Here is a 26006-nt window from a genome sequence, read left to right as displayed (position 1 = left end):
CATGCAAGTAGTCTTCAGAATGGCCCTATGAGGAATCTGTACATGTTGCCTTTACACTGCAAACTGAAAAAAGTTTTGAAATGTAGTCTAGAAAGTCAATAATGTTTTTGTGGAAGAAGATATTTTATTTTAAAATATAACATACTGACTCACTGGTAAGGCTGTGATAATTAGTCCAATAGCATTCATCCAAGCTGTGATATTCTCTCTTGGCACCAGGGGCTGACTACAGATAGAAAAAAAAAGAAAACCTGAGCTCTGAAATCCACAAGTGTAATTTGTGCTTTCCATGTGCCTGCAAGAAAGTTTATTTATACAAAGAATATTTCTCAAGAAGTTTACAGAACTATACAAACACATGTAGCTTTCAGGAGACACAACAGTCAGCATAAGTACCACTATGACATTGCTTGAAAAATTTTAGTCCTACATGATTTTGTTTTAGAAGCATGTTTTTCTCAAAGGGTGTAATCACACTATGACTGCTACCAAACAAGCTCAAGTGCATAACAGCTGCTTGTCCCTTTATTTACTTGTTCCCTCCACATGCCACAAAGCTAACAATAATATATTACTAAGCTGAATAAAGCTGAAAACAAAATCATTTCAGTTTGTCCCTACTGATCAAAGATGACATTTGAGTCATCTCTGCAAGAATACCAGGTCCTTCTTTTCACTTCAGTTCAGCAAGGAATCAATGAATAGAACTACGGATCAAATTTAAGGCATTCTGAGAGCACACTGGCCTTGCAACTCTGTTCTGTTTCAAAGTATCTCTAATTTAACACACAGGATTCAGAGTCCTACAAATGGTTTCTGCCTCCTTCTCTGTATATTAACTGATGGAACTTCTCCTTTCACTCCAGCTGAAGGACAAGACTTTTTCCAGCCTTGTCCCATTGAACCCAATGAAAAATTCTCCAAAAACCACTTAAATGCAAATAGTGAAAGTTTTAGTTAATTTAAAAGTTACAAAACCTTAAGAGAACAAATACTGCAAACTACCTCAGCAATCTTCAATTATATATTATAAACTGTAAAAAACATTTTCAGAGAGCCAACGTACCTCTTCAGCACAACGTTCAGTAGTGCATTGCCCACATCTGTTCCTGGAACTGCCAGTGCCATGAGCTCAACACAGGTAACATGAAGAGCGTGGGCAGCTGGGTTGGGAAACTCATTGAATCTCCAGTCACAATTTGGAAATGGACCAGGTGATTTGCCTGCCATAGGTGACAGTGATTAAGGAAAAAAAGCTCCCCAACAAGGACTAGTGTACACAACACGTTGCTTAACACTGTATGTATACGTCACAAAGACAAAACTGAACTGAAAGAAATCGCTAAGAAATAGACACAGCTAAAAAATCAGACATATGGACATGAGCATGAATATAAGCCACTTGAAGCACTGCATAAATACAGTTATAAATACACATGTGTATAACGCACACGTGTAGACTCATACACAGAAGGTCATGCAGAGGATAAATTTCCCCAATGAAGTGGTGGAAGATAAAACATCAACCATCTCATTCAGCACGTCTTTCCTAGACAAGATGAAATTAACAAGAATTTTCTGTTCTGCAGTCTGAAACCTTTAATTTGCTTCAGTAAAAGACCCCCTAGAATTCTACAGCGATGGTTTATGCAAAGCGAGCACCTGCTCAGTCTCTGAAAATACTTTCACAAGGAATAATAGTTCATTACAGCTACATATTGAAAATATCTAACACTGCTGACATTTGCATAAGAGCAGATATTTATATAATTTTAATTTTCTTTATATAGACCTAATACACATTCCAAATGACACGTTAGGAAAAGGCCATGTGGGAAGATGAGCGAAAATATAAAATGTAGAAAATTGGCCAAATCCCATAAAGCTAATCCTAAGAGAGAAGGCATCCAGAGAGACTCCTCTGGTGCTACACTCTAGAACATAGAGGTGCATAGGTTCAACACAGTATTTTAAGTCAGCTGTAGTCACAAATGTAAAAAATAAAAAGCAACAATTAAGAATATTAAGGTTGGTGTTAAAGGTATTATTGTGTCCTAAAAACACACTCAGTAGTTGTTAACATAATGTATTTTGACCCTCACCTATATGCTGTTAGCTATACACAATTTTTTTTTTCCCTTCATAATACTGGTAATGGCACTAGAGAAAAGTAATCTTATGTTCTAAATTTATTTTCATCATGTTTTATGTCGAACTTATTTTGCGTGGCAATTAAGATTCATTTCAGAACGCACAAATATCAGCATTTTTATCTTGAAACAATGGATTAAGTAGTGAAATGTTTGCAAAGCTGTACTGTACTTCATTTTCACGATATGTTTCAAGATGTTTTTGCTAGGAAAGCACAGTCACATAAAATAATAAAGAAATAAAGAGACATTACAACTTTGATCTCATCTTCTAAACAATTTCTGTAATTGGAAGGAATAGCTCTGTACTGTTTAAAGAGAGGTCAGTTATCCTTTATCATTATGGGATTTTTAAATAATCTCCTGTCAGTTTTGTATCTGCTTAATTGGTTTACTGCTTTGACATTCTTCACAAACTCAAAATAGGCTAATAAATGAAACTGAACATTTTGATAAAACAAAGCTAGAAGACATTGGTACAGCTTAGCGCACACTAAGAAGGATATTGTCTACTAGTCTTCCAATGAGTTTGCAATAGTAAGTGTCATCAGGAACCCACGGATTATCTTCTCTGGCATTCATAGCACATTTGAGATAAGTGTCACTTAGACACCAGCCCAGTGGGCGATTATCTTTGAGAGAGCCAATGATGGCATGAACAAGCTTCCTCTTGAGGTTTGTGCGCTCTCTCAGATGTCTCTCATAATAGTGAAGAGTGTTGTACAAGTAAGTCACCGGACGGTCTGCCAAGAAGAAAACAAGAAAGTGAACAGAAATCTCTCTTAGCATCATTATTACACTTCCAATGGCAAGAATGAAATGCGAACCAAGAGCTGGACAAGACTAAATTGTGTATACTTAAAAAAGCACGTATGGAACAGATTCACGTTCTTTGTGTCATACAGCATTGACTTTCTTTTGTCTTGCATTTATGCTTGGAAGTCTGGTGACAGGAGAAATCAGGCAAAGTCAATATCATCACATGAACTATTAGTAATCCTTCCATAAGTAAATCCTCTAAACCATCTCTACATTTAAAAGCTATTAAATAGTAAGACTCTACGCATGAAGTCATAGTAAACAAAGAACATCCTAAGATGTCTGGCCATAACATTACAATGTCATCTGTCATCTATAAAAATACATATATATTGTAGAAGTGTAATAAAAATAAAGTGTTAAAAAAACCCAACAGGATAAATGATTTTGTCTTAAACAATCTTAGGTGGAAGAACTGTTTTCTGTTGTCTGAGTCTTAGTATCTGAAAGACTGTTAAGACACAACTCCAAGTATTCACTACTACGAGGGGTGAAAGGGGAAGATGTGAAACAAGCATAGCCTTACAAAAGCTACCTGATTAAGAGCACTGTTTGTAGGCTGAAATACACTAATCACATATTGTACTTCTTTGTGGAAGTGCACACACACAATTAATAGAATATTAATGGATTAAACATAATTGTGTTAGCAGATCATTATGAATGAAGGAGATGAAGGACAAGAGCATCACCACAGCAAAAATAAGAGCCTACATTCACAGGTAACTTACCATGAAATTTGTATAAACCTCCCAGATGATCCAGTAAAGTTTCTAGTGACTTAGACACTGGAAGCAGTTCCAGAAATCTATGGATTACAATGTCAAACACTGGCAAAAATCGCAGGCATACATTTCCAAAATAAATTGGAAGATACTGGGGCTGGATCTGAACTGGGGGATTGACTTGCTCTGCCAAGCCTTCAAAATACAACTTTTCAGGATATTTCTGGAGGGAAAGAAACCAAACAAGCTTGAAAGACCTTTCTTTAAAAGCACTGTATTAAATATTCAGCACCCACATTGCTTTAAAAGACACTTCATAACCTTCATTATCATTCATAACTCCAATAAGAGGTTAGCAATGCAAAGCCTATTGGAGAAAAATGATCTTTCGAGTGAAATCACGCAGTGGTTATGACCAGAAGATACATATTCAGAAAAAAAAACAAACCCAGAAGTTTCTCCATCGCTCAAAGGGGCATAAGGGAACAATACGTAAACTGAGGCAAAGCTAAAAGCAACTAGTTGCTATATGTCCCTTGTCAAGTGTTATAAGAGGAAATGTAAAGGAAATTAACACCACTGAAAGCTTCTGCATTATGTACTAAATCAGAGCACTAGAAATAATATAGATGTAATTACTCCCTGGGAAAGAACTGGAATGTACTCAAATACCAGATGAGCACAGCTGAAGCATGTGCATGGCATTTACCTGTGACTGAAATTTCCACATGCCAGACTGAGTCTAGTAACTTTAAAGCTATGTCTGAGCACTTCCCAGATTAATATAATTTGGTCTTCAACTACTTATTCACTTTTAGAAAGTTAAGACATTGCATTGCCAGTGCAGAATCAAATGGGGACCAAAAAGCTCCTGGATCAGAACTGTATCTGCTTAGTTGCATGGGAGCTTAATTGTACCTATTTTCATCCAGCATTTATGTATCCTTTGACAGAACACTTCACCACACATCACTTTTTAGCCAGCAGAAGCCAGTATGTTTACAAAAACATTAAAATTTCAGCAATTCGCTTCCCTGACGTGTCTGGAAATTTTATTTTTGTCACATAGGAGATGGAAGACTTTAATAATTAGGAGAAAAATGTAGATTTAACTGTTGTATTAGTCATAAAAGAGCAGAAGGAAATATACCTTTTCCCTGGTGCACAAGAACTCTATCCTAAATGAATCTCAGTAAAAACAAAGTTTTAAAAGATTGGATTTAGATGAACAAGGGTTTCTAATAAGCCCTTCAGATGCTTCCCTCCTTGGATATTACTGCATTATAATTTGAACACAATTACATAAACATAGCATTGCATTTTTATATTAGCCCAAACAAATTACCACTTAAGTAGCTCTAAGAATCTACAGAACTGTCTTGTAATTTTCAAGAAAAAAAAGCTGATCTGAACTCTAAAGGAAGTATCAAAATACAATGGTTTTATTAGCTTTGATACCTTGTGATAACTCATATGCTTAGTATGCCAGTCATTCTGCAGCCAATGCTCTGGAGAATTTTCCTTCACAAAATCACTCACTCTGTTTCTGAAATCATTAGGCTTGAGTAAGAGTAATTGAATAATGAAGTAACAGACTTGAGCTTCGTTTCCTTCATGACTACGCATAGCCTTCAAACAAAAAGAATCAGAAAACATGGAATTATAGAGTTGATGCTGCTGTCTGCTTAAGAACCACTAGACATTAGCAAGCCAGTATAGCTGAACATTACATAGATCTGCACACAAATTCACACTGAAAATATAGTCTCTCAACTGTGTTTTTGAAGTGAAGACAGAACACAAGTAGGCTCCATCATCACTGGAGAAAAGTAATCATCACATTTTCTATTCTGCAGAGAGAAAATCTCAAAAAAATTCCTGGTGAAAGTATATTACCCAAGAATTCTGTTTCTCTTTTGTCTCTCCATTCTCTTCTTGAAAACAGCTTCATTATCATTAATCGGCTAAGACTGCTTCAAACTTCAAGCTCAAGTGAGAACATGATAGAGTGGCTGGAAGTCCCCAGTAAAACTCAAATAGCTTTATAATTTAAAAATCTCATCTTAGTACAATTATAATTACTGAAAGAAAATTTATTTCCCTCCGGCTAAGTTCTGCTTTTCTTTAATTTACAAGATAACCTGAAAAGACAGAACACCATTTTTCCTCTATTTTTTCTGATGAATCAGGCTGAATTCCAAGCGAAAATAACTAACAGGTACAGGGCATTCCATTTGTTTCCAAACAATGGCATACTTCACTCCTGTCTTTTCCAAATGCAGAAGTAATTGCACAGCTCTGGTATCAAAGATCCAGAGCACAAAAAATAAAGTTCAATAATACTAATTCAACTGTTGCCTTTAAACAAGCACAAAAGGTTTACCCTATAGATTCAGGTAACTATAAGACTGACTTTTACATTACTTACAGAACTAATCTACTATTTTACTTATCAAATAGTCAGTATTTTTAACTGATACACTTCTAAAAAAATTGCTCTCACAAAAGTAGCATAGATAGCAAGGACCAAACTCTAAGCAAAACAACCTCTCAGATCCTTTCTTTTAAGACTATACTTACCAAACAAAGTATCAACCTGTCCAGTGTTACAATGTTGTATTTCCACACCATATCATTGAGAATCTCAATACATTTATTGAGCTGCTGACCTCCTGCAGAGGTAGAGAATTCATACACCAAGAAATCTGCAAATGTCCTGACGTGTGCCACAAGAGCTCTGGCCCCAATTCTTTCTAATACTCTATCACAGAAGAAAAAAAAAAAAAAACAACAAAGCTAGTCTCTCTTACAAGAACATTTGAAAGCAAATCAACAAATGCCACACTTTTTAAAACATTTTTATCTGATATATTTTCTAAGAATGAATGAGTTTGACACAAATGTTTACTCCTCACCTTATTAAATGAAGAGAATGCAATTTTATTTTTCTGTACTGTGTACTTAAATGCAAAATTAGCATTAAAATACTGCTACCACTGGAGCACTATGTACAAAACAAAAAACTCATCAGTCAGGAGGTACAATCAATCTTAGATGCTACACCGCTACCTGGCTCCACTCCTTTGTTTCCCATGTTCCAAATTTTAAAAAGTATGTGCAAACTGAGCTCCAAAGCACAGGGACTATGCCCTCATAACGGAAAAATGCTGCTGCACAAACACTGGAATTGCACCTTTTGTATCCTCACCTGTAACCGATTTGATTAATGTGATCTGTCTCTAGCAGCATCTTCCATAGCAGACAAAGGAAAAGTGGGGGTGAACCTTGCACCGAAAAGCGTGTGATTATTTCATTTTCATTGGTCATAGACTTCCACTTTCGATATTCTTCTTCCACATTCTTCTTCAGGTTAAAACGGCTTTCCTGAGGTACGTTATTCTGTTTGAAGAATACCTGAAAGAAAAGTAGGATGTAGTGTGACCAAGAGCCTAAAATAAAAGTATGAAAGGTCAACTTCAGCCTGACTTTGCACATTCTAAGTTCATACTTCCTTGTACAATGAAAATCCACTAGACAGGATTGATTCCTCACCCTGACACCATGCTGACTGTTTTGTCAATAATATGTGACAAACTGCCACAAGATTAGAGGCTTCTTCAATCATTATTTGTGTATTTTTAAAGACTTGATTTACCTTAACTAGTAGTATCAACTTGCCAAACTTGACCTTAGAATACTTCAGGAAAAGCCAATTCATGTCTGAAGATACATCAGAGTTACAGACACGTTTTTCTAGTGATTTAACATAGCACAGACAGAAAAAGAATCTCACCAACTAGTAAAAAGCAAAATAACTTGTTTAGAGATTAAGTTCTGTGTATTTCCAGATATAAAATTATTAGCGTAACTATTACCTGCAGTGGAGCTGGAAAACAGCTTAGTGTATGGGATGCCCAGTTATGTGGAGTAAAACTCATGATAGTCTGCAGTATATCCTTGCACCAAGTTCCTTGAATTGAATCAGAGCCTGTAAAAAAATCTAAGAAATGGATTGACAACATCAGAATTTCATGTAAAAATAATCCTAATGTTGCTTATGGTTATTTGTTCTGTTCTCTAGCAACATGTTTTAAGGCTCTGCCGTATACAAGGGCTCACTTTTTGACCAACTTCTCTCATCCCTTCCTATAGAATCTTATTTATTCCATAGAATAACATATTTTACACTATCAACAATAAATGGAACTATTTTTAGGTTTTGAGCTAGAAATAAAGCAAGCACCATTGTAAGATTTTATATTTAATTTTCTTTAACAGCAGCAGAACATGCTACTGCTGATTAATCAAAATTTTAAAAAATCCTGAGGAAATCAATGACAGTGGAATTGCTGGATGCTACTTTTGCATTGCTTTAAAAAACAGCTCAGCAGTTTTCTCAATTCACAGAATGACAGAATGGCCTGGGTTGAAAAGGACCACAATGATCATTTAGTTTCAATCCCCCTGCCTATGTGCAGGGTCACCAACCACTAGACCAGGCTGCCCAGAGCCACATCCAGCCTGGCCTTGAATGCATCCAGGGATGGGGCAAGATTAAGCTGTAGGATTCAAACAAAACTCACTCCCTTTTAGCCTCCAGTATTTGTTTAAAATTACATATTGATCAAAGGCATAAAAATTAAACACAGAGAAGCCCTTTATTTAAAGATTTCCTCCATCAGTTTTTCTAAAATCAATTGTTCTCATTCTCCATGAAGTCTTTACACTAAAAGTATATTTTTCCACAAAGGAGCAAGATAAAATACCCCTCACCAAGCTAACAAGAACTACCCACTGTTACTATACATTCCTAACACATTAAAATCCACAATAAAAACCTCTCCCTCTTCCCTCCCCAAATCCAAAACACATGCTACTACTTCTTAAAAGGTAAGCAAATGAGCTGTTGGTTTCTGCATGAGCAACATACTTGCTCTCAACGATGCATTTTGACTTTTAAATGTCAAGTATCAGTAATCAATCCAAACCTTTAATAATGAAATTGAAAGCAGGATAAAGAGAACAAGGTGATAACACTAGATCTGTATTTAAGAGTTGATTTTTATACAACATCTGACTTTTGATGGCTTTTTCCCTAAAAATAAGCACAAATTATACATTTTTCAAAACAAGAAAATTGTGGGATATATATTTTGACTGGGCCATTTCTAGGATTTTATGTTAAATGGTATTTTAGAGAAGTGGTCTGACTTCAATCTTAAACATCATCTCAGCACACCACTGTTACCTGTCACATGTGTTGCCCTTGCTAGAGTTAAGATTAAAGCCCTGTTGAGTTCCTCTGATTCTGCTGACAGAACTGATTTGGGATCACTGAGGAATCGCGTAAACTGCGGTTGGACTTCTGAGCTGCCCAAAGCTGTAATTAGCCTTAAAGCAGTACTCTCAACACTGAAAGAAAGAAACAGTCCAATTAGTAAATAACACTTATACAACTGCTTCTAAGATTCCAAAAATACTCTTTTAGTTTCTACTTCACATAATACAGAACCATTTGTTTCGCAAGTGGTGTTCTTAACTTTCTTTTAAATAGAGCCCTCAAAAGTTGATTCAGTGAAAATTTCAGGTGCAGAGCACTTGGAAACCAGATTGGAGTTTCCCCAGTTTAGAGCTCCCCTCTGTTATCGTTTGAGCACCTTCATCTAAACAAAGATATGCAGATTAACATATGCATGCTAGAACAGAACAAAAAAAACCCAACCATGAACAAGGTACAGAAATTGCAAAGATACCACCTTGAAATGGAAAGCACTAAATCACCCTTAGTAAAGAAATGAAGTATTGCTTTTGATGAAAAGCACTTTACTTTACTGCATACTGACTGCAAGTGCTTTTCACATGAGGCAGTTTGAAGTAATTTAAGAGATTTTTACAGTCTCATGTCTCTAAAATGCCAAAGCCATCTATTAGTTTACCCCAAACTAGCAATATGTTATGTGCACCTAAGTTGTCTGATTCACATAACAATCTTGTCTTTCATAAAGTAAAAAGACAAAACAGTACTCAGTGAATAAAAGGAACAAGATTTCCAGTTTAAAAACCATAGAATAGATTAGCTTGGAAGGATCTTTAAATATCATCTAGTAAATTTAAAAAAAAAAAAAAAAAAGAAACCCAGATTCTAGACACAGAAGAAACCCAGATTCTAGATACAAACTGAGTATCAGTCTGCAGCTTAACCTTTCAAAAAAAAAAAAAAAAAAAGACAGCAAAGACCAGTATTCTTCCCTAGAATTAACTGCACATCGACGTTAGAATTTGAACTAGTCCTTCCATCTTTCTTGTATGCAGATTAGCTATTCTTTTAAAGTGTGACTTACACTGATGTAAGACATAGAAAATTTTTTTTCCCCACATAAATTCACACAGAGTCCCCACAGCTTCATACTGACTCCTTTATAGATCTAAGATGAGTAAAATGAGTAAAGTTATTTCTCTGATCTGACTGAAAATTAACATTACTACCAAATGAATTGGAATCAGCTTAATTCTTGTAATGGGTTAATACATCATCTGTAGGAATAAACAAGCAGAATCCCACTAGCACAAAAACTAGTCATTGTGACTACAAGTAGCAGGCATTGCTCCTTTCCTCCAGTGGAAGAAGCTCAATGATTTTCTGACATCTCTTGACACGATGCTGCTGATCTCCTGTCTGAGATAGACTGCTGCAAGCAACTGCAGACTACTCCTACTAGCGTCTAACTGTAGCTCCAAAACAGTCTGCTGAAATTCCACAAAACACCACAGTCACAGAACTAAGAGTGAGAGGTACTTGCATCCTGTTTCAAACATAGTATAGTTCTTAAACAACTTTCAACGTACAGTGAAGAAAAAAAAATCCGTGATAACAACTAAACATGGTAACCACCACTCACCACAGATGAAGCTGATTCTGATTTCTCTGTGGCACAGCAGCCAAGGAATGAAGATGGCTGAGCAACTGGACTCGGTAGTGAGGCTGGATATGATGCATACGATAGCTAAACATTTCTAGCAGAGTGTGCAGAATTCCCCAGGCGTGAGATTTGAACACAGTTGGCAGGAGCTGACCTTATGAAAAAGTTCATAAAATAAGTTTTCCAAGAGATCTAGCTTCAAAATGTAGCTATAAGGTATTAATTACAAAGAGCACATGCAAGCAGTGTTTTATGATATTGTACATGGATGGAGCTCAATCTTCTGACTGAACATGTACAGCTGACATCTGTATTATTTTAAGGAGTTAAACTGAGTATCATTTCTGTCCAATTTAGAACCTTTGCTTAAGATTTTTTTTAATTTAATTTTATTTTTTTAAATACAGAACAACTTGTATGTGCTACTGAACTAAAGGAGAAGGGAAGGGTTGAGGGGACAGAGCTTTTTTTCTTACTGATAAAGCCTTTGATGCCCAAGGACTCTATTTCCATATAAACCAACAAGCGACTGTAGGTTTCCACAAGAGCAGGAGCCAAGGCCACACTAGATTTTGCATGAGCCAGCTTAATTACCCTTGTAGCTATGCTATGAATCAGACTGAGGAAAGAGAAAATATTTTTCAGTCAAAAAACAAACAGATACAAGTTACAATGTTTATGATACAAAGCAAGAGATCTATACATAGCATTTTCAAGAACATGAGTATTTCCATCCTGAAAATTAATTACATAAGAATTTGCTCTTTTTTTTGTTTTGTTTTGTTTTTTTTTAACAAAAAAAGCTAACTATACTTTACCTCATTTTAGCATGAACTGTGAGCGAGTCCAAGAGGTTCATTGGCAACGGGGTTATAGACCCTGATGCCATGCAATTAGTCCCTGGAAGAGATATCCTCATGTTGCCATTTCCATAAATAGTCTCTACCAGTACACCCATTGGCAAAGTAAAACACTCTGAATTGGTTGAATAAGCATTGCACAACAAGGCAATCTTGTAGTCGTTCATCTGTAAACTTTTGTTTCTTAAACTCTGTTGCAAAAACCTGAAGTACCAAAAACAGATTAACATTTAGTAGAAAGAAACGAGTACATGTATGATTCAATGATCAAAACCACAATAACTCCAGTTAAAAAATCAATTTTAAAATAATGGGAAAAAATATTTATCAACTGCACAGCATCAAATAACTAGATCTGCCACAGCTCAAATAACTGTTTAGAAAAATCTGATCGAGCTGCATTTTCTTCTGTTAAAGAAATACTTCTGAAGGAAAATCTCAAAAATGTCTTTTTCAGAAAAAAATTTAGTGTACTACACTTTCCAAATCACAGCATAATAAAACAAAGTAATCAATTTTCTTTCTGAATCTCCATCAGAATTTAAGAGTTACCCCTTTTAGATGTAATGTAATTTCCTTTAAGGTATAATAACAGCATTTCACTTTTTTATTTTTAGTAGTATTTTTACTTCAAGATCTTAGTGCTGTTTCAATTTTTTAGTAACCCTTACACAATATCTCAGCACACAATACTTTCAGAACATAGACTTGAAGAGTCTTATTCCATTATGTCTACAAACATACCAAAGTGTAACAACAAAAAACAACATAACTCACTCATGGTGATGCTTAAGAGAATGAGGAATGGGAATCTGTAACTTGGAGTTGTCGCTATGCGCCTTCCGATTCAGGTGAATCCAAATACAGGTCATCGCAAAAGCATGAGTGGACTGGGGTTTGTTAATATCAGGTACAGGAATACACTGAGGAAGGAAACAATCAAAATGATGATGCTGCATGTATTAATATAGAGAAAACCAATGAGGCCAGTATCCACAAATTCCACGAAAACTTGAAGAAAGTATAACTCAAAGCCCATCACGACAGTTAAAGTAATCAATCCAGTCACTCTTCTCCCAGTTTGTGGTAATGAAACATCTGTGAGATCACGCAACAAATTGTACTACAGAATTTCTGCCAGTCAAAAAACTTCCCTAGAAGGAAAAAATAGTACACTCAGCCTTATCAGTTTGGTACATCACACATTTTTGTTAACTTATCTCCTGACCCAAAATAGAAGACACTGTAAAAGCAAACAATGAGGATATCTTGCTGACAGAATTGTTGTGGTGGAGGTTTAATAACTTTCTCTAAACTTTCCCCTACCTCAAGACCATTCATTCTAGAGAAATGTACCAAGCACAACTAGGATCGGATGCAAGATTACAGAAAGAATTTTACGCAGTCATCAATACTAAACAAATTTACAGTGTCTTGTTCATTTTACTTGCACCTAAAAGTATCTGATAATGTATTCACAGATGTAACAATGAATCTGTATACTATTCCTTAATAGTATATTCTCAGGGCTCTAACAAACACCTTCTCAAAACCTTTGTCAAACAAAACTTAGGGACGACATGACTTAAGATTTTGGTTGTGTTCATTGTTGTTTTGTAGTTAAAAAAAAAAAACAACACTGGACATATGTGGTTATTGAAAAAACACAGCTGGGAAGTATTGGAAATCTTTCACTTAATTATATGTATCTCCAACTAAGCAGCACATTGATGCAACACCAACTGAAGAACAAAGGTGCATGGAAACTGTTGAGTCACGGCCTGAACCACAGATTGACCACCTGAGGCAAGGAATGGGCCAGAGTGGGAGCACAGGTGGGAGCCAGGCTCCACCGCTCCCAGACCCCATTTAAGGGCTGACTTCTACTGGGAAAGGATTTCTTTCTGGAGATCCCTCCTTTTTGGAGTTTTCCACTGCAAGCCTAGATCCTCAGATACAGGTGAGCATTTCTTCCTTGACGGTCTCTTTTTCACCACGATAATCTTCCCAACTATAACGCCTGTAAAGTATCATCCTTGCTGTGCTACTCTTCCAACTTACATTTGTTGACTGTACAAATAGTAATATCTATGTACAAAGGTGTCATGCTGAATAATAACCAAAGAGAAGACTTACTTCTTTCTCAGGATAAAGGAGGTCAAAAAGCTTCATAACGGGGAGGAAGTCAGCCAGCGCGTTCTTCTGGATGCTGCCAGAGATGAATTGCAGTAGCACCCACATCAGATGGTCTCTTCCTTTAATGAGGCCACGGCCTGCCAACTGTCAAAAACACTCAATAACAGACAAATGCTGCAGCCAGGAAAAAAAAAAAACACTGCAAAGATACCAATAAAAGAGGAAGCTAAAATGGCTCCAGTTTTCAGAGGTTATTTGGCATTTTATAGCACAATGTAAGCAAAAATACATGGCAGACTTTCAGAAAGACGGCGAAAGGGCAAGTAGTCACAACACAAAAACACTGTGTGGGCCATAGCAATTAACAGAAAGATTTAAAGTGTATTTAGCTCTTCAGAGACACCATTTTGAAAAACAAAAGCCAAAAATCAAAAATAAACAAAAAAAAAGCAACTCAACTATGCAACTTAAAATGTCACACAGCAGCCCTGCAGCCAAAGGCAGTATTGCAAGAGATAGCAGCACATAGTATAAAACCCACTAACTCCATTTTAAAAAGTCTCAGAACCCAAACAACTTGAGTTTGCTTCATCTGGACTCTTCTAAACATGCCTGATTTTCATGTATGTAGTCTTATTTTTAGTTTATCTGTAACAGCAATTCTTCAATGAGTACACAACTTCTAATCTAGCTTGTTTTATTTTTAACTTAATTTGTGTAATTTTGTGGCATAGCACCTATTGCTTCAATAACATTGGTTTACTTCACCAAAGGCTCATTAACAGCCATTATAGGAAAGCAACCTGATTTTAGGGCTACCAAAATAGGCTAACTATCCAATAAGTGGATATACACTATATATAGTACATTTGGATGTTCATGTAACTGTGCAAAGATACACAGCATGTTAGAAATTTTATCCACATAGCTACAAGTTAATTCTACAGCAAGTAGAAAGAACATCTTTTTCATACCATCAGCACCACAACTCTTCCAGAAGAGAACTCAGGATATTGCTGATACACTGTAACTTTTCCTACCCTTTCTTAAGGAAGAATGATACCATCACCTTCAGAATTCAAAAAGGAAAGGGTAAATACTTGAAAGTGCATCACTTCTAACAGTATTACTATGAGGAAGTAGCAATAACTTCAGATTATAATGCTATTGCCACTGTAATAGGACAAATGATCATTGATCGGTTAGAAAAACAAGACAGACTCTTGCATCCACCTCCAAGGCATGTTTCTTTAGCTCACGTATTGCACAGGTGTTTGCTCATCTGTAGCTTGATATTGGATGTAGCAGCACAGCTTTGGGTCTTCTTCTGACTTAAGCCAGTTTACCTCCCAGTTCTAGCAACTAACCTATTTTGAACCCAAATATAATACAATAGCCTGTAACCGAATAAACTAAAATAGAACCAAACTAATCACAGAGTCATTTGACTTGGAAGGGTTCTTTAAAAGTCATCTAGTCAAGCTCTTCTGTGAACAAGGGACCTATAGCTAGATCAAGTTGCTCAGACCTCTGTCCAGCTTGACCTTGAATGTCTCCAGGAAAGAGGTCTGCACCACCTCTCTCAGTAGCTTGTTCCAGCGCAGTACTCTTACTGTAAAAATCATTTTCCATATATCCAGTATAACACAATGTAACTCGAGAATTCGAGTCACTTCTACAGAGCACCACATGAAAGAAAAATGTTACACATAAGGTACTTCTTGAAAGAAGTAATAGGATAGTGAGCACGTTTATTTTTTAAATTTAATATTTTTACTATCTCTCTTACCAGCAGGGATCGATACAAACAATTTACCTTTTGATGGAGTGACAGGACCATATGCGGAAAGCTTGCAAACTGAAAGAGCACAAAGAAAATGAGCTGGCTGGAGAGATGCTGCCAAAGAAGCTGACTGGTTCCACCATCGTCAAACTTCTCTTCAGTCTCAGACCGTTCCATGGCATACACCACAAGATCCACCAACTGGTCCTCCAGCACAGGGCAGCGCTGCTTGTGCTGTAAGGCAGAGATCAGATACAGTATTCCAAAAGCCTTGCCATTAACTGCAGAACTCGCACAGTTGCAATAACAGTACAGTATTTTGACAGAAGGCTGGGAAGCATGAAATGAAGTCTGAACTTAAGTTAAGGATAAGCCACTGCGTTAAAGCTGCACTACGTTACAGGTCACGATGCTTTTTTTACATTTTATCATGCACTGCATTATTCTGTACTTGCTTCCAAGAGACAGATCATCAGTATGCAAAAAAATATCTGGTATTTCTTGTCTGTACTTTCAGTAAGTTTGTGCTGAATATTTATTTTTTGATCTTACACTCACAGAAAACATAATTTGTTATTTTAATACACTGCTGCTTGTTGCTTTCCCTTGTTTTCCCCCTCTTCTTTGAAGAAATTTCAAAGTGGAGATCAACAATACTGCCAAAACCAGAAGAAGCATCCCAATACACAGTACAGGCACATAATGCCTATTTCTTCTCTTTCTCACTCTCATTTTGAGCTCACCTACAACTAGGAGCAGAATTAATACTGCTAGAAATAGAAGTCCTACAGACACTCAGCTGGTGCAATACAGAATCAAAAGAACTTGAAAATTAAGCTAAGTGGTACATTCTGTGTAATTACTGTTCTATGCTCAATATGTACCACATCACTGAACTCTTTACATGTCGGATTTTGATTGCTATTATCTCCACAGAGAGCTGTGCAATATGCATACATCATTTTAAATAACACACCTTCTCCAAAGATCTTCAGCAATAATCAAGTAAGAAACATTATATATATTCAGGTCCATATGTTATTACAGATGTATATATGCCAGGATCACCACCAGTAGTCTGAAACTCAGACTATAAGTCTTGTATATGAAGACCATCAACTTCAATGTCAAGGACAACAACCTTTTATTAGCCTGTATGTTAACAGTATTATTACTAAGGACAAAAAGCAGCGTGGAATGTAACTTATTCCAGTTAAATTCACAGTGCTAGCACGATGGGAATGATGTAACTTCTGTTTGTTTCATTATGATCTCTTCAGGAATGGTTCCATTTTTCTTCCCATTCTCAAAATTTTTACATCTAACACCTGTAACATAATGCAGCCTTAAAGAAAACATTACTACTTTAAACGATACAAAAGAAAAGGAACTGAGCTGCTCAAACACTAATCATGAAAATGCAGTTTGCCTTACTAGAGGCCATAAGGCATACGTAAAAACAGTTTAAAAAGATTATCCAAATACTCAAAATATTTTAGGGATGCCTTAGATGAATTCTTTGACTTTCTAGCCAGGCAGCCTAAAAATCTTTTAATTAATAAAGTAAGAAATAACAAAAGGAAAGAGAGATGCTGAAAGGGGATGCTTGTTCTAACATTCATCAATGGTAATCTTTTGCCATAAAACCGAAGAGATTCTTCTTAATAAAACATAATATGCAAAAATTGGAAAAACTGACAAAATATAGTGAACAGCATCCCCTGTTGCATGCTCTTCACCAGCCCCAAACTGCAGGAAGCTACAATTCTAGCTGTGTTTTCTTGAAGCATGCTTAACACAAACCTCTAACTATAATAGAAAGCATCAGTTACTGTTTCACCTTCTCTTCCAGTACACAATGCCATTATCACAGATCAACCACACCACAGGTTTACCAAGAGCAATATTAAGACTCCAAATGAGAATAATTCCATTTCATTGTTTTGGTTTTTTTTGTTGTTGTTTTTGTTTGTTTTTCTTTTGTTTTTTTTCCGTTATCCCATCATCCCCACTCCCCCAGAGCAACTACTTATGAAGCAGAGCAGGGTGCAACAGACAAGACTACAGACTAGTTTATAATCCGGCATGCAAAACTACTACGTACAGGGCTTGAAATTTAATAGTTTGCTAAGCACTGGGTTAATGTCCACAGGCCTAATCATGTTAGGCTATATTAAATTAGGATCAAGTTATTCAAAGAATACAATAGGAAAATATTACTGTTAAAAAGAAAGCCAGAATTTCCAGTAGGAATTTTTACTATTCTTAAGAATTCTAAGACTGGGAAAAAGTTTATGAGTGGGAAGAAATAATTAAGTTCACCCTTTTATTCTGAAATTCATCATTTCATTGTTTTACAGTAGCCTATGAAAAACATAGCAGAGTTTCACATTCCATCTTGTTTAACTAGTTTTCTGGCATTTTTTGTATATTTTCAGTGAAGATATTCAGCACAAATTTGTACCTATAGTTTTTGGATTACTCAAAATACTGCACTTGCAAGTGTGTAAGCAGGATTGGGTCTTGTTTTATTAAGCACTCGTAACTGAAATATTGCATCTCAATATGCATTGAGACCTCTGAGGGCTGACTTTCCTCAAAAATAATTTTCAGGATCTAAAAAGAGACTAATTTTGTATACGGATGTACTTCATATATGTGGAAAAAATACAACATTCAAAAACCACTTTGGTTTTTCTTTTTTCAAAAAAGAAAATATTGCAATTTTGTTACATAAACACATTCTCCATTTTGCTCTGGAAATAATCTTTAAATGACTGACAAATACATAACAGCACTGAAAACACTACTAAACCATAAAGAAATACAGGGGAAAAAAGTTCTACTGTGACAATTTGATATTAAAACTTCTTGAGACCAGCCCTCCAACATACTACTGGTACCTTTCTGAAGTACACCAAATCTTCAATTGCCTTTTTTTTTTTTTTTTTTTTTTTTTTTTTTTTTTTTAAGACTATCCTAAAAGTAAAGTATTCTAAGAATTCAGTGAGGCTATCTGCAGATTATTATCATTTTAAATAATTTAAAGAAACAACAGTTAATATTTTTGAGCAATATAGCTAAACTTAAGAATGGATTCAGGAGGCCAAACAGTCTAAGAAACTTGTTGAGAAAGAGTTGTCTCCATACATAAGTCCAGCTCAAGGTTTTCACATGGAAGGACACTACAGTCCAACCTCACTTCCATTTTCCAAAATTATACACTACCAAGACACAAAACTAACCTTTTACGTTGTTTATATTATATCAGATTCTATTTCTACTAAGACTATTGGGCATTTTAATGTTTTCTTCATTGAATCTTACTCATTTTCTAACGAGAAAAATGCACTCAAGTGTTCTTAATACACAGACAACCAAAAATACATCAAAAACAGTAATCATACCTCTTAGCCTAAGTATTTTGCCAAGCTAACACTGATAATATCAGAAAGCAGGTCTCCAACATCTATACACAATATATTAAAAGGGAAAGGAAAGTCAGACTTTGCATTACATCATTCCTTTCACTTGATGTTTTAACTCTACTGCCACAATGCATGGATATTTAGTAAGTGTCTTCCTCAAACTGTTCCGGTCTGTAGTTAGGAAAGACTGCAGCTATACTTTCACCTGGGCAGAGTATGGTACACGTAATCTCATAAACTCATACAGATCACTACTGATGATTTACAGAATCACTAATATTATAGTTCCCAATTAAATGTTTGTATAACATTACAGAAACAAGACACGAAAAACTGTCTGTTTTAAAATTTTCCTCAACCCAGAGAAATCAAAGTTTAACGTAAACCTGGAGCCAACTTCACTGTTAAGAGGCAATGCCATCCAGACTAATCATGCAAGAAAAAGAGCTTCTTTTTTAAAGTAAAATTGTATTCACAAAGAAGGTCAAAATGTAAATCAAAACGTTCCAAAGTAGTTTCATGACTGTTTTAAGAGATTACTGAAACATGATTTCAATATGCAGCTGTTTTAAGGACTCCTTTAAATAGGATCTCCAAGTTTAATCTTCATTTGGCATCAGTGTATTAATATACTCTTAACTGTTACACGTTTTTCAAAGAAAAAAAATAACAATAAAAAAAACCAACAGACTGTGGCATACCTCAACAAAATTATTTAAAAAATAATTTTAAAAGAAGGGAGCATTACCCCAGCCAACAATGAATATAGAAATGATATGATAGAACCATGCCTCTTACAAGCCATTTCACAGAGGTATACAAAGGAAAATACATCCCCACTCAGAAGTATGCACTAGGAAAAAAAGTAAAAAACCAAAAAAACCACCCCCAGACTCCAACAGAAGGAATATTCTGAAGTTGGCATTACTGCATCTGGACTTAAGCCCACATAATTGATAAAGATATATAAAAAGATCATAAAAACCCCAAAACAAACCTTAAGTTTCTGAAAGGAACATATGAATCTAAAAACATATCAAATTTTACCTTCATGTTTTTCTCTGCAAGGTTAGCAGGACAGCTGGGTTTGTATTTTCTACACAACACAGAGATGGTTCAAGTGAACATTTTTCTAATATATATCTGCTTAGTTAGGACTGAACCAGAGAACTTCATTGTTCATCTTCAACAATATTCAAGAACTAGGGCAAATTTCTGATTTGCTGAACCATACCTAGATTGTGATGCCAAAAGATTCAAATGAAGGCTCCAATCCTGCAACTGGATCTGTGTGAATAGTTGATAGGGTATACAAGCAGCTTCATATAAGTAAAAAGGAATGCCTGATTATCACTTTGAGGTGTTCCTGTACTTGTTTTTGAAACAAACCTGGTGCTATTTGCAATGCTAAGCATCTTATTATTATGACAATCAATGTATACAGATTAGTTCCGTTCTAACAATAAAATACATAATTATCAGCCATTTTACAGAAAACACCAATGCGGTTACACGACTTTAAAAGGACATTTTTTGGCCAAATGGCTACATTAACAAACCCAACTATAAAGTCAATTTGTACCTAGAAGTGATTAAAACTATTGCTTTAAACAACATAAATGTTAAAGTAGAACATTTAACATTTCCTGTTCTATACCACTACACTACCCTATCCTACTCTAAATTTCTATTTTGACTCCTAAATTTTCAGCAGCCTAACATCCCTATGCTGGTGTAGTTGTAGCAGCACAGCTAGCTATAGTTCATGTTCTGTCAGCATTTCCTTTATAAGCTACATTCTTCAAGTTTGTTCCTTGGCCATAAAATTTCATGCTAGATTGAAACTTTGTGTAGAAGCTCCTACGCTAGAAAGCAGATATTAAGTAAACTTCAATATATTTCATTACTTCAATCGAATTTTCTTTAATTATTTTTAGAGAACAGCAAAGTAGAAATAAAAAAAACAGCATTTTTAACATTGACAGTTTTTGACTGTAAGGCACAGATAGTTTAGAAAAATAAAATGGGTTCAAGAAATACTTCTGTAGATCTTGTATAATTTACCAACTACAAAGTATGGAAGAAAAGTCTGAATACTAAATGTAGACACAGAAATAGACACAGAATACAAGTACTACTCATCTGATCACTAAACCTAGCAGCTCATTCTGAAGTCCAACAGTTCAGCTGCTTTAGGAATCTCAAATACAGAAGACTGATATATGCAGCATACCGTTTACGAAGATGCAGGTATGTGCATGTTCAAAACCATCATCTCAATCCAGAAAGAGCACTGGAGCATTCATGTGTTTCGCTTAAAATGGGAAATGCATACACAAGGTTTCAGGATCATGTAAATTTCATAGTCAGGTGACAAATCTGAAAAAAGTTTCTTAAATGGAAACACTGACACAACCTTCACTATAGTATTGCAAACAGCAACGCTATTTTATAAATCTTAAAAAGATTCTTTTTTTTTTTTTTTTTTTTTTTTTTTTTTTTTTGAATAGGAGTGGAATTGTTGTAGCAAAGGATCAGCTGTAAATACAGTACCTATACTTAAATTTCAAACAAAGTCTGCTTGTTTGATTTTCTCAGGCTTGTCATTTTTCTTTTTTGTTTGTTTGTTTGTTTTTAAAGAATAAAACAGAAACCAAAGAAAACACAAGTAGGCAAATTTTAAAGGAACTACTTCTCTCAGTACTTTCTTTTACCTAGTTTGGAGAATATCATAACTACCTGTTGGGAAGTTTGTTACAGAGGGTTCCTAATAGAAACAAACTAGTAAAGCCTTTCCTTATTATAATTTTTAGCTTAGGTGTTTTTTGTTTTTTTTTGTTTAATAACGATTGTATTTGCAGGTTTAAAATTTTACTGTCAGATGCAGTGGCTGTTTTTCCACTTGCAGAAGTAAAGATATTGAACTATGAATCTCTACTCATCTGAAAATTCCAGCAGTAAAAGTTCTTGTGACTGGTAAAGGAAATGGTAGAAGTTCATTCCAATCAAAATCTTTGCATCAAAGGATCACTGACTGCCAATTTTACGCTACATCTCTCAAATATCCAGAGATATGTATTGAGAATTTGCCCTTGGCTAATGGTCCTGCCAATTTCAAGCCCTGACTGTACATGTATTCTCTAACTGGAATCAGTGGCTACAAAGCGGCCAGCGTATCGTTAGTCACAATACAACAGTAAGGTTGTGAACATACCTGAGCAATGTTCAAGGTCTAGAGCATTGGAGGATGGGCAGGACAAGACAGGACAGAACAAAAATAAAGGAAGAAAAAAAGAAAAGACAAAACAGTGACTATGAGGCCAGCCTCAAGGATCCCCAAGTCAGACTAAGCCCTCCCAGTTCTAAGATATAAAAAGAAAAAAAAAAAAAAACAGAACAAAACAAAAGCACAGATTTCCATTTCTCTAGTACTATAACACGCCAATATAACAAAATACAATGTTTTGAAAAGTGATGTGAACAATAACCGTTTCTTATTTTTGAGCTAGCACTCTCCTACTGTCTGTCAAAGGTGTACTTGAGGCTGGCCTTATAGGAAAAAAAAGCAATGCAAAAAAAAAATCATATTTTAAATCTCTATTTTTCAATTTAACATTCTTAAAGCAATATACAAATGATAGGAACAACAGTGTCCAATTAACCTAATATGATCTCATCAAAAACTAAAAACTAAAAATAAAAAAAAACTAAAAAAATAAAAATAAAATCACTCTCTGGACCTAAACTGTTTTGCTTAGTTAGCTATAGCAAAGAAAAGAGAAAAAGAATAGTGCAGATTCTATGCAGAATTTAATCACACGTTACAGCACAGTACAGTACCTGCTTATTCAGACCTAGCATATTGCAGACCATATCCCTTGAATACGGCTGTTCCAGAACATATCTCAACAAAGCAGTCTGTGGCTCAAACAGATCCTTCAAAAAAAAGAAAAAAAAAGCAAACACATACAAACATATATTGCCTCAAGACTACGGTTAACATTATCTCGTTTGACTGAATTAAGCAACACAGCAGTGAGCATTTTACCCATGCAGATTTATCTGTGCAAATCTTTCTTCTGATACCCAAAAGAAAGGAGGAAGTAACCACTACTCCCCAGAGCTGGGGTTATGGGGGTCAAATAGAAAGATGTTCTTTAACTAACAGCATGCATTTTGAAAACAGCCTTGAGATGCTGCAGTCTCAGTTCTTTCAGTATGGCACTGTTTCACACTCCAGAGTTTTAAGTTTGTCTAAGCTAACTTACATTTGAATTGTAAAATAATCTTTCCTATGGAATAGCAAAGAGTACAGAAAAGAAGAAACTATTTCCCCCTTCCCCCCCCCTCTCCCCTCCCCATCTCCTCCTTGCTAAACTAACTTTAACTCTCTAGTCTTGCTTACTCCCACATGCATACACTGACAAAGAACATCAAATGTCTTTCTTCAGCATCCTGTGCAGCAATTACACCACGTGCTACTTTGAAGGTAACCCACATAAAGATTAAAATACATATCACAGCAAAAACATCTATAACTAACTGCAACGTTAGCTTGGCTTTAACAGTAGAGTATCCTCCACTGTACTTCTTTTTCTCCTTATGATATGAAACCTTTGTATTTCTTGAATATTATATGTTTTAGAAGATTAGTAAGGCATACCTTATCATATGGTAAGAGACCTTTCAAAGGAAAACGAAGAGTTGTAGGATCCAGTTTCCATGAGTTACACATAGCACCTGAGTTATTTACCACAGGAAGAAGACTACAGCGACCTATATGCAATGAAACATTATGAATTCTAAAATGAATGAATTCTAAAAAGTGGCCTCAGCCACTTTTACGCTCTCCTTAAACTTCTACAGTTTAAGTCTTTTTAGCATGGCATTGTTTGAGGTTGAATACTCTTTCAATTGGAAGTTCAACTTTTCAGCTAATAGAATATCTAAGGAATTAAACCCCCATCTATTCAGACTGAGTACACAGAAAATGCAAAGTATTTGCAATAATTGACACTAATTCCCATGGGAAAAAAATTATAGCACTTCATATTGTGTGGCAAACCATAAAAACAAACAAACAAAATAAAAACTTATTCCATACTCTGAGAGGAGCAACTTCTGTGCCAAAAGAGCTTCCAGTTTGCTCAAAGACTACTCTAATGCTACTGTTTGGACTAGAGATTAAATTTTGGTTAACTAACCCTTTCCCCAAAATTTGCATTACTAACATAAATATACAACCTATTATTTTCATTTTCCTTCTTTCATCCCCTAAGATGATGCAGGCAAGTATCTACACAAGATGAGCTTAGTCAATTCTAAGTGTCCATGCTCCAGTTACAGTCAGTGAAGATCTAGCCAATTAAGTCAGTGGAGTCCAGTGTGATTCAGACTGCACACCAACAAGTTTTTTTGTAAGTAAATTTAGAAGGAGTCTAGAAAAGACACCTGGGATTTATTTCAGTTGCTTAAGCAGAAGTATCTGAGCTGAACTCCTTGTCCACCTAAGTATTTAGGTGCCTTAACTTTGACCTAAATTGCACTGTCAATTCAAATTCTGTGGCTTCTGTTATGCAAACTCACCATACTATTGTCACATAAAACAAGTATAAATATTTCTATATTCCATTCAACAATTTTTTTTTTTAATATGTAGAATAACTACATGCTTTGGAAACAAAATGCCTGAGGACAATATAGATGATCTCACATCTTTAATCTTGTCATTGAATAAGTTTGGTTGCAATAAAACTTCTTGAAGCTACGAAATAATGCAGCCATCATTTCAAGTAAATAGAAGGTATTTTTATTTTTTGCAAAGAAAACAGCAAGATGCATCACAATTAAAACAGCCAAACTTTACTCTGCCTATTTCTAGCAACGAATTAAGGTGAGCTTTTTTTTCATGGAAGAAAAAAAGTAGTACTCAAGTAGAAAAGAAATGCTTACACATCCCTATTTGTCTGTAAGAATAGGGAGGAGGCTGAGAGCTACAGGTAGTCCACTGGAAATTGAAATAAGAAAATATTCTATAGCTAACATACCAGTGAACCTGCAGTTGCTCAAAATCCTTACACATAGAAAAGTTACGATTTTCCCACAGTCTATTCTAGTTAGAAATTAATTGGCTGTTTACGTAACAAAAGTATACTTTCACTATCAACTCATAGTCAAAATACAAAAACTGAAGAGAAGGGACCCCTAAAACTGACAAAAGGAAGTATACTACATGAAACAAATACAACAGAATTTTGTCATATGAAATGAAATAGTTAACTTCTTTTGAAGTCATTCCCTTACCACAAATGGAATTTATTCTTGCTGTAGGTCTGAAGGTATCCACAAAATCCGACACTAAATTACCTAGTAACTGGGTGAGAAGAGGAACAAAAATAGGTTAAGAGTTTAAGTTGCATATACTGATAAGGAATATTTAAGACTAAAAATGTTTATACATTTTAGTAAGATAAACAGAAATCTACTAAAATAACTAGAGATTTTTAAATCTCCTTATGTTTGATTAAAACAAAAAAAAGACAAGATTTAGAGTTTTGCTCTATGAAAACCAATTGCACGATTTTAGATCTCAGCATTACCCAGTGTGGAAGTTTTCCTTCAGGATATAGTTTTCTGATTTCTGTAACTGCAAAGTAGGCAGGTAACAAACATGCATTTCTTTCTAAAATGTAGGCTACCACCTGTAAGTAGAAAAATATATCAGTGTAAAAAGCCTATGAATAAGACAAACAAAGATGCAGACTATATACTAGCCTGAGGTAGCCCATAGAATATCTATCAGTAAAATTAATACACTTTTTCTTAAGTAATACTCTGATACTACATTAGATTAAAAGCTGTTTTTAATTGTACTAGCACAAGCTACCTTTGTTTAAACCCAACTAAATCCATGCCTTTACGCCTGCCTACATAACACTGAAAAAAAGTAGTACTTTCACTCACTAAGAAAAAAGAAGGAAGGTAATCTTAGTATCTTCTCTCATTCAGCTTACCTCAGTAAGTCAAACATGAGATCTGACTCTTTCTTACCTACAGCATCCCCCAAAAGCTCCTTATATGAGGTATAAAACACAATTACAGAAACAATTAGAGCACAAAAAACATGCCTTTGCTGGTGATCTATACCAACTCTCAAAGAAAGTCACCCTGGGTATTGAATACTGA

At 35.3% G+C, this 26006-nt stretch overlaps 1 protein-coding gene and 1 long non-coding RNA gene across 4 annotated transcripts in view; one reads left to right on the top strand and one right to left on the bottom strand.

Moving 5' to 3' along the window:
- The window catches only part of LOC146544989 (uncharacterized), a 31730-nt gene extending 16226 nt beyond the window's left edge, over window positions 1–15504 (top strand). Inside the window, exons 3-4 of the long non-coding RNA XR_014881400.1 lie at window positions 13198–13434; window positions 15403–15504. This is a non-coding gene — a long non-coding RNA (uncharacterized LOC146544989). The remainder of the gene's footprint in view (window positions 1–13197; window positions 13435–15402) is intronic.
- The window catches only part of MED23 (mediator complex subunit 23), a 34116-nt gene that overhangs the window by 4189 nt on the left and 3921 nt on the right, over window positions 1–26006 (bottom strand). For 2 of the 3 annotated variants that reach the window (XM_085217285.1, XM_085217286.1), the window contains 20 exons: window positions 25421–25522; window positions 25125–25194; window positions 23485–23597; window positions 22662–22757; window positions 22036–22053; window positions 15427–15627; window positions 13611–13754; window positions 12252–12397; window positions 11433–11678; window positions 11091–11233; window positions 10594–10768; window positions 8943–9106; window positions 7570–7694; window positions 6903–7108; window positions 6275–6455; window positions 5153–5323; window positions 3701–3917; window positions 2657–2893; window positions 1067–1232; window positions 154–226 (listed from right to left, as the gene is read on the bottom strand). In XM_085217285.1, coding sequence (XP_085073411.1) covers window positions 154–226; window positions 1067–1232; window positions 2657–2893; window positions 3701–3917; window positions 5153–5323; window positions 6275–6455; window positions 6903–7108; window positions 7570–7694; window positions 8943–9106; window positions 10594–10768; window positions 11091–11233; window positions 11433–11678; window positions 12252–12397; window positions 13611–13754; window positions 15427–15627; window positions 22036–22053; window positions 22662–22757; window positions 23485–23597; window positions 25125–25194; window positions 25421–25522 — 2994 coding nt within the window. The remainder of the gene's footprint in view (window positions 1–153; window positions 227–1066; window positions 1233–2656; window positions 2894–3700; window positions 3918–5152; window positions 5324–6274; window positions 6456–6902; window positions 7109–7569; window positions 7695–8942; window positions 9107–10593; window positions 10769–11090; window positions 11234–11432; window positions 11679–12251; window positions 12398–13610; window positions 13755–15426; window positions 15628–22035; window positions 22054–22661; window positions 22758–23484; window positions 23598–25124; window positions 25195–25420; window positions 25523–26006) is intronic. The other variant, XM_031552218.2, reaches the window with a different exon arrangement.

The sequence above is a fragment of the Meleagris gallopavo genome, chromosome 2 (assembly GCF_905368555.1).
Source record: "Meleagris gallopavo chromosome 2, MGAL_WU_HG_1.1, whole genome shotgun sequence".
In the NCBI taxonomy this organism is placed as follows: Eukaryota; Metazoa; Chordata; class Aves; order Galliformes; family Phasianidae; genus Meleagris; species Meleagris gallopavo.
The sequence above is the reverse complement of the archived record's forward strand: the minus strand, read 5'-3'. Positions and strand labels throughout refer to the sequence as shown.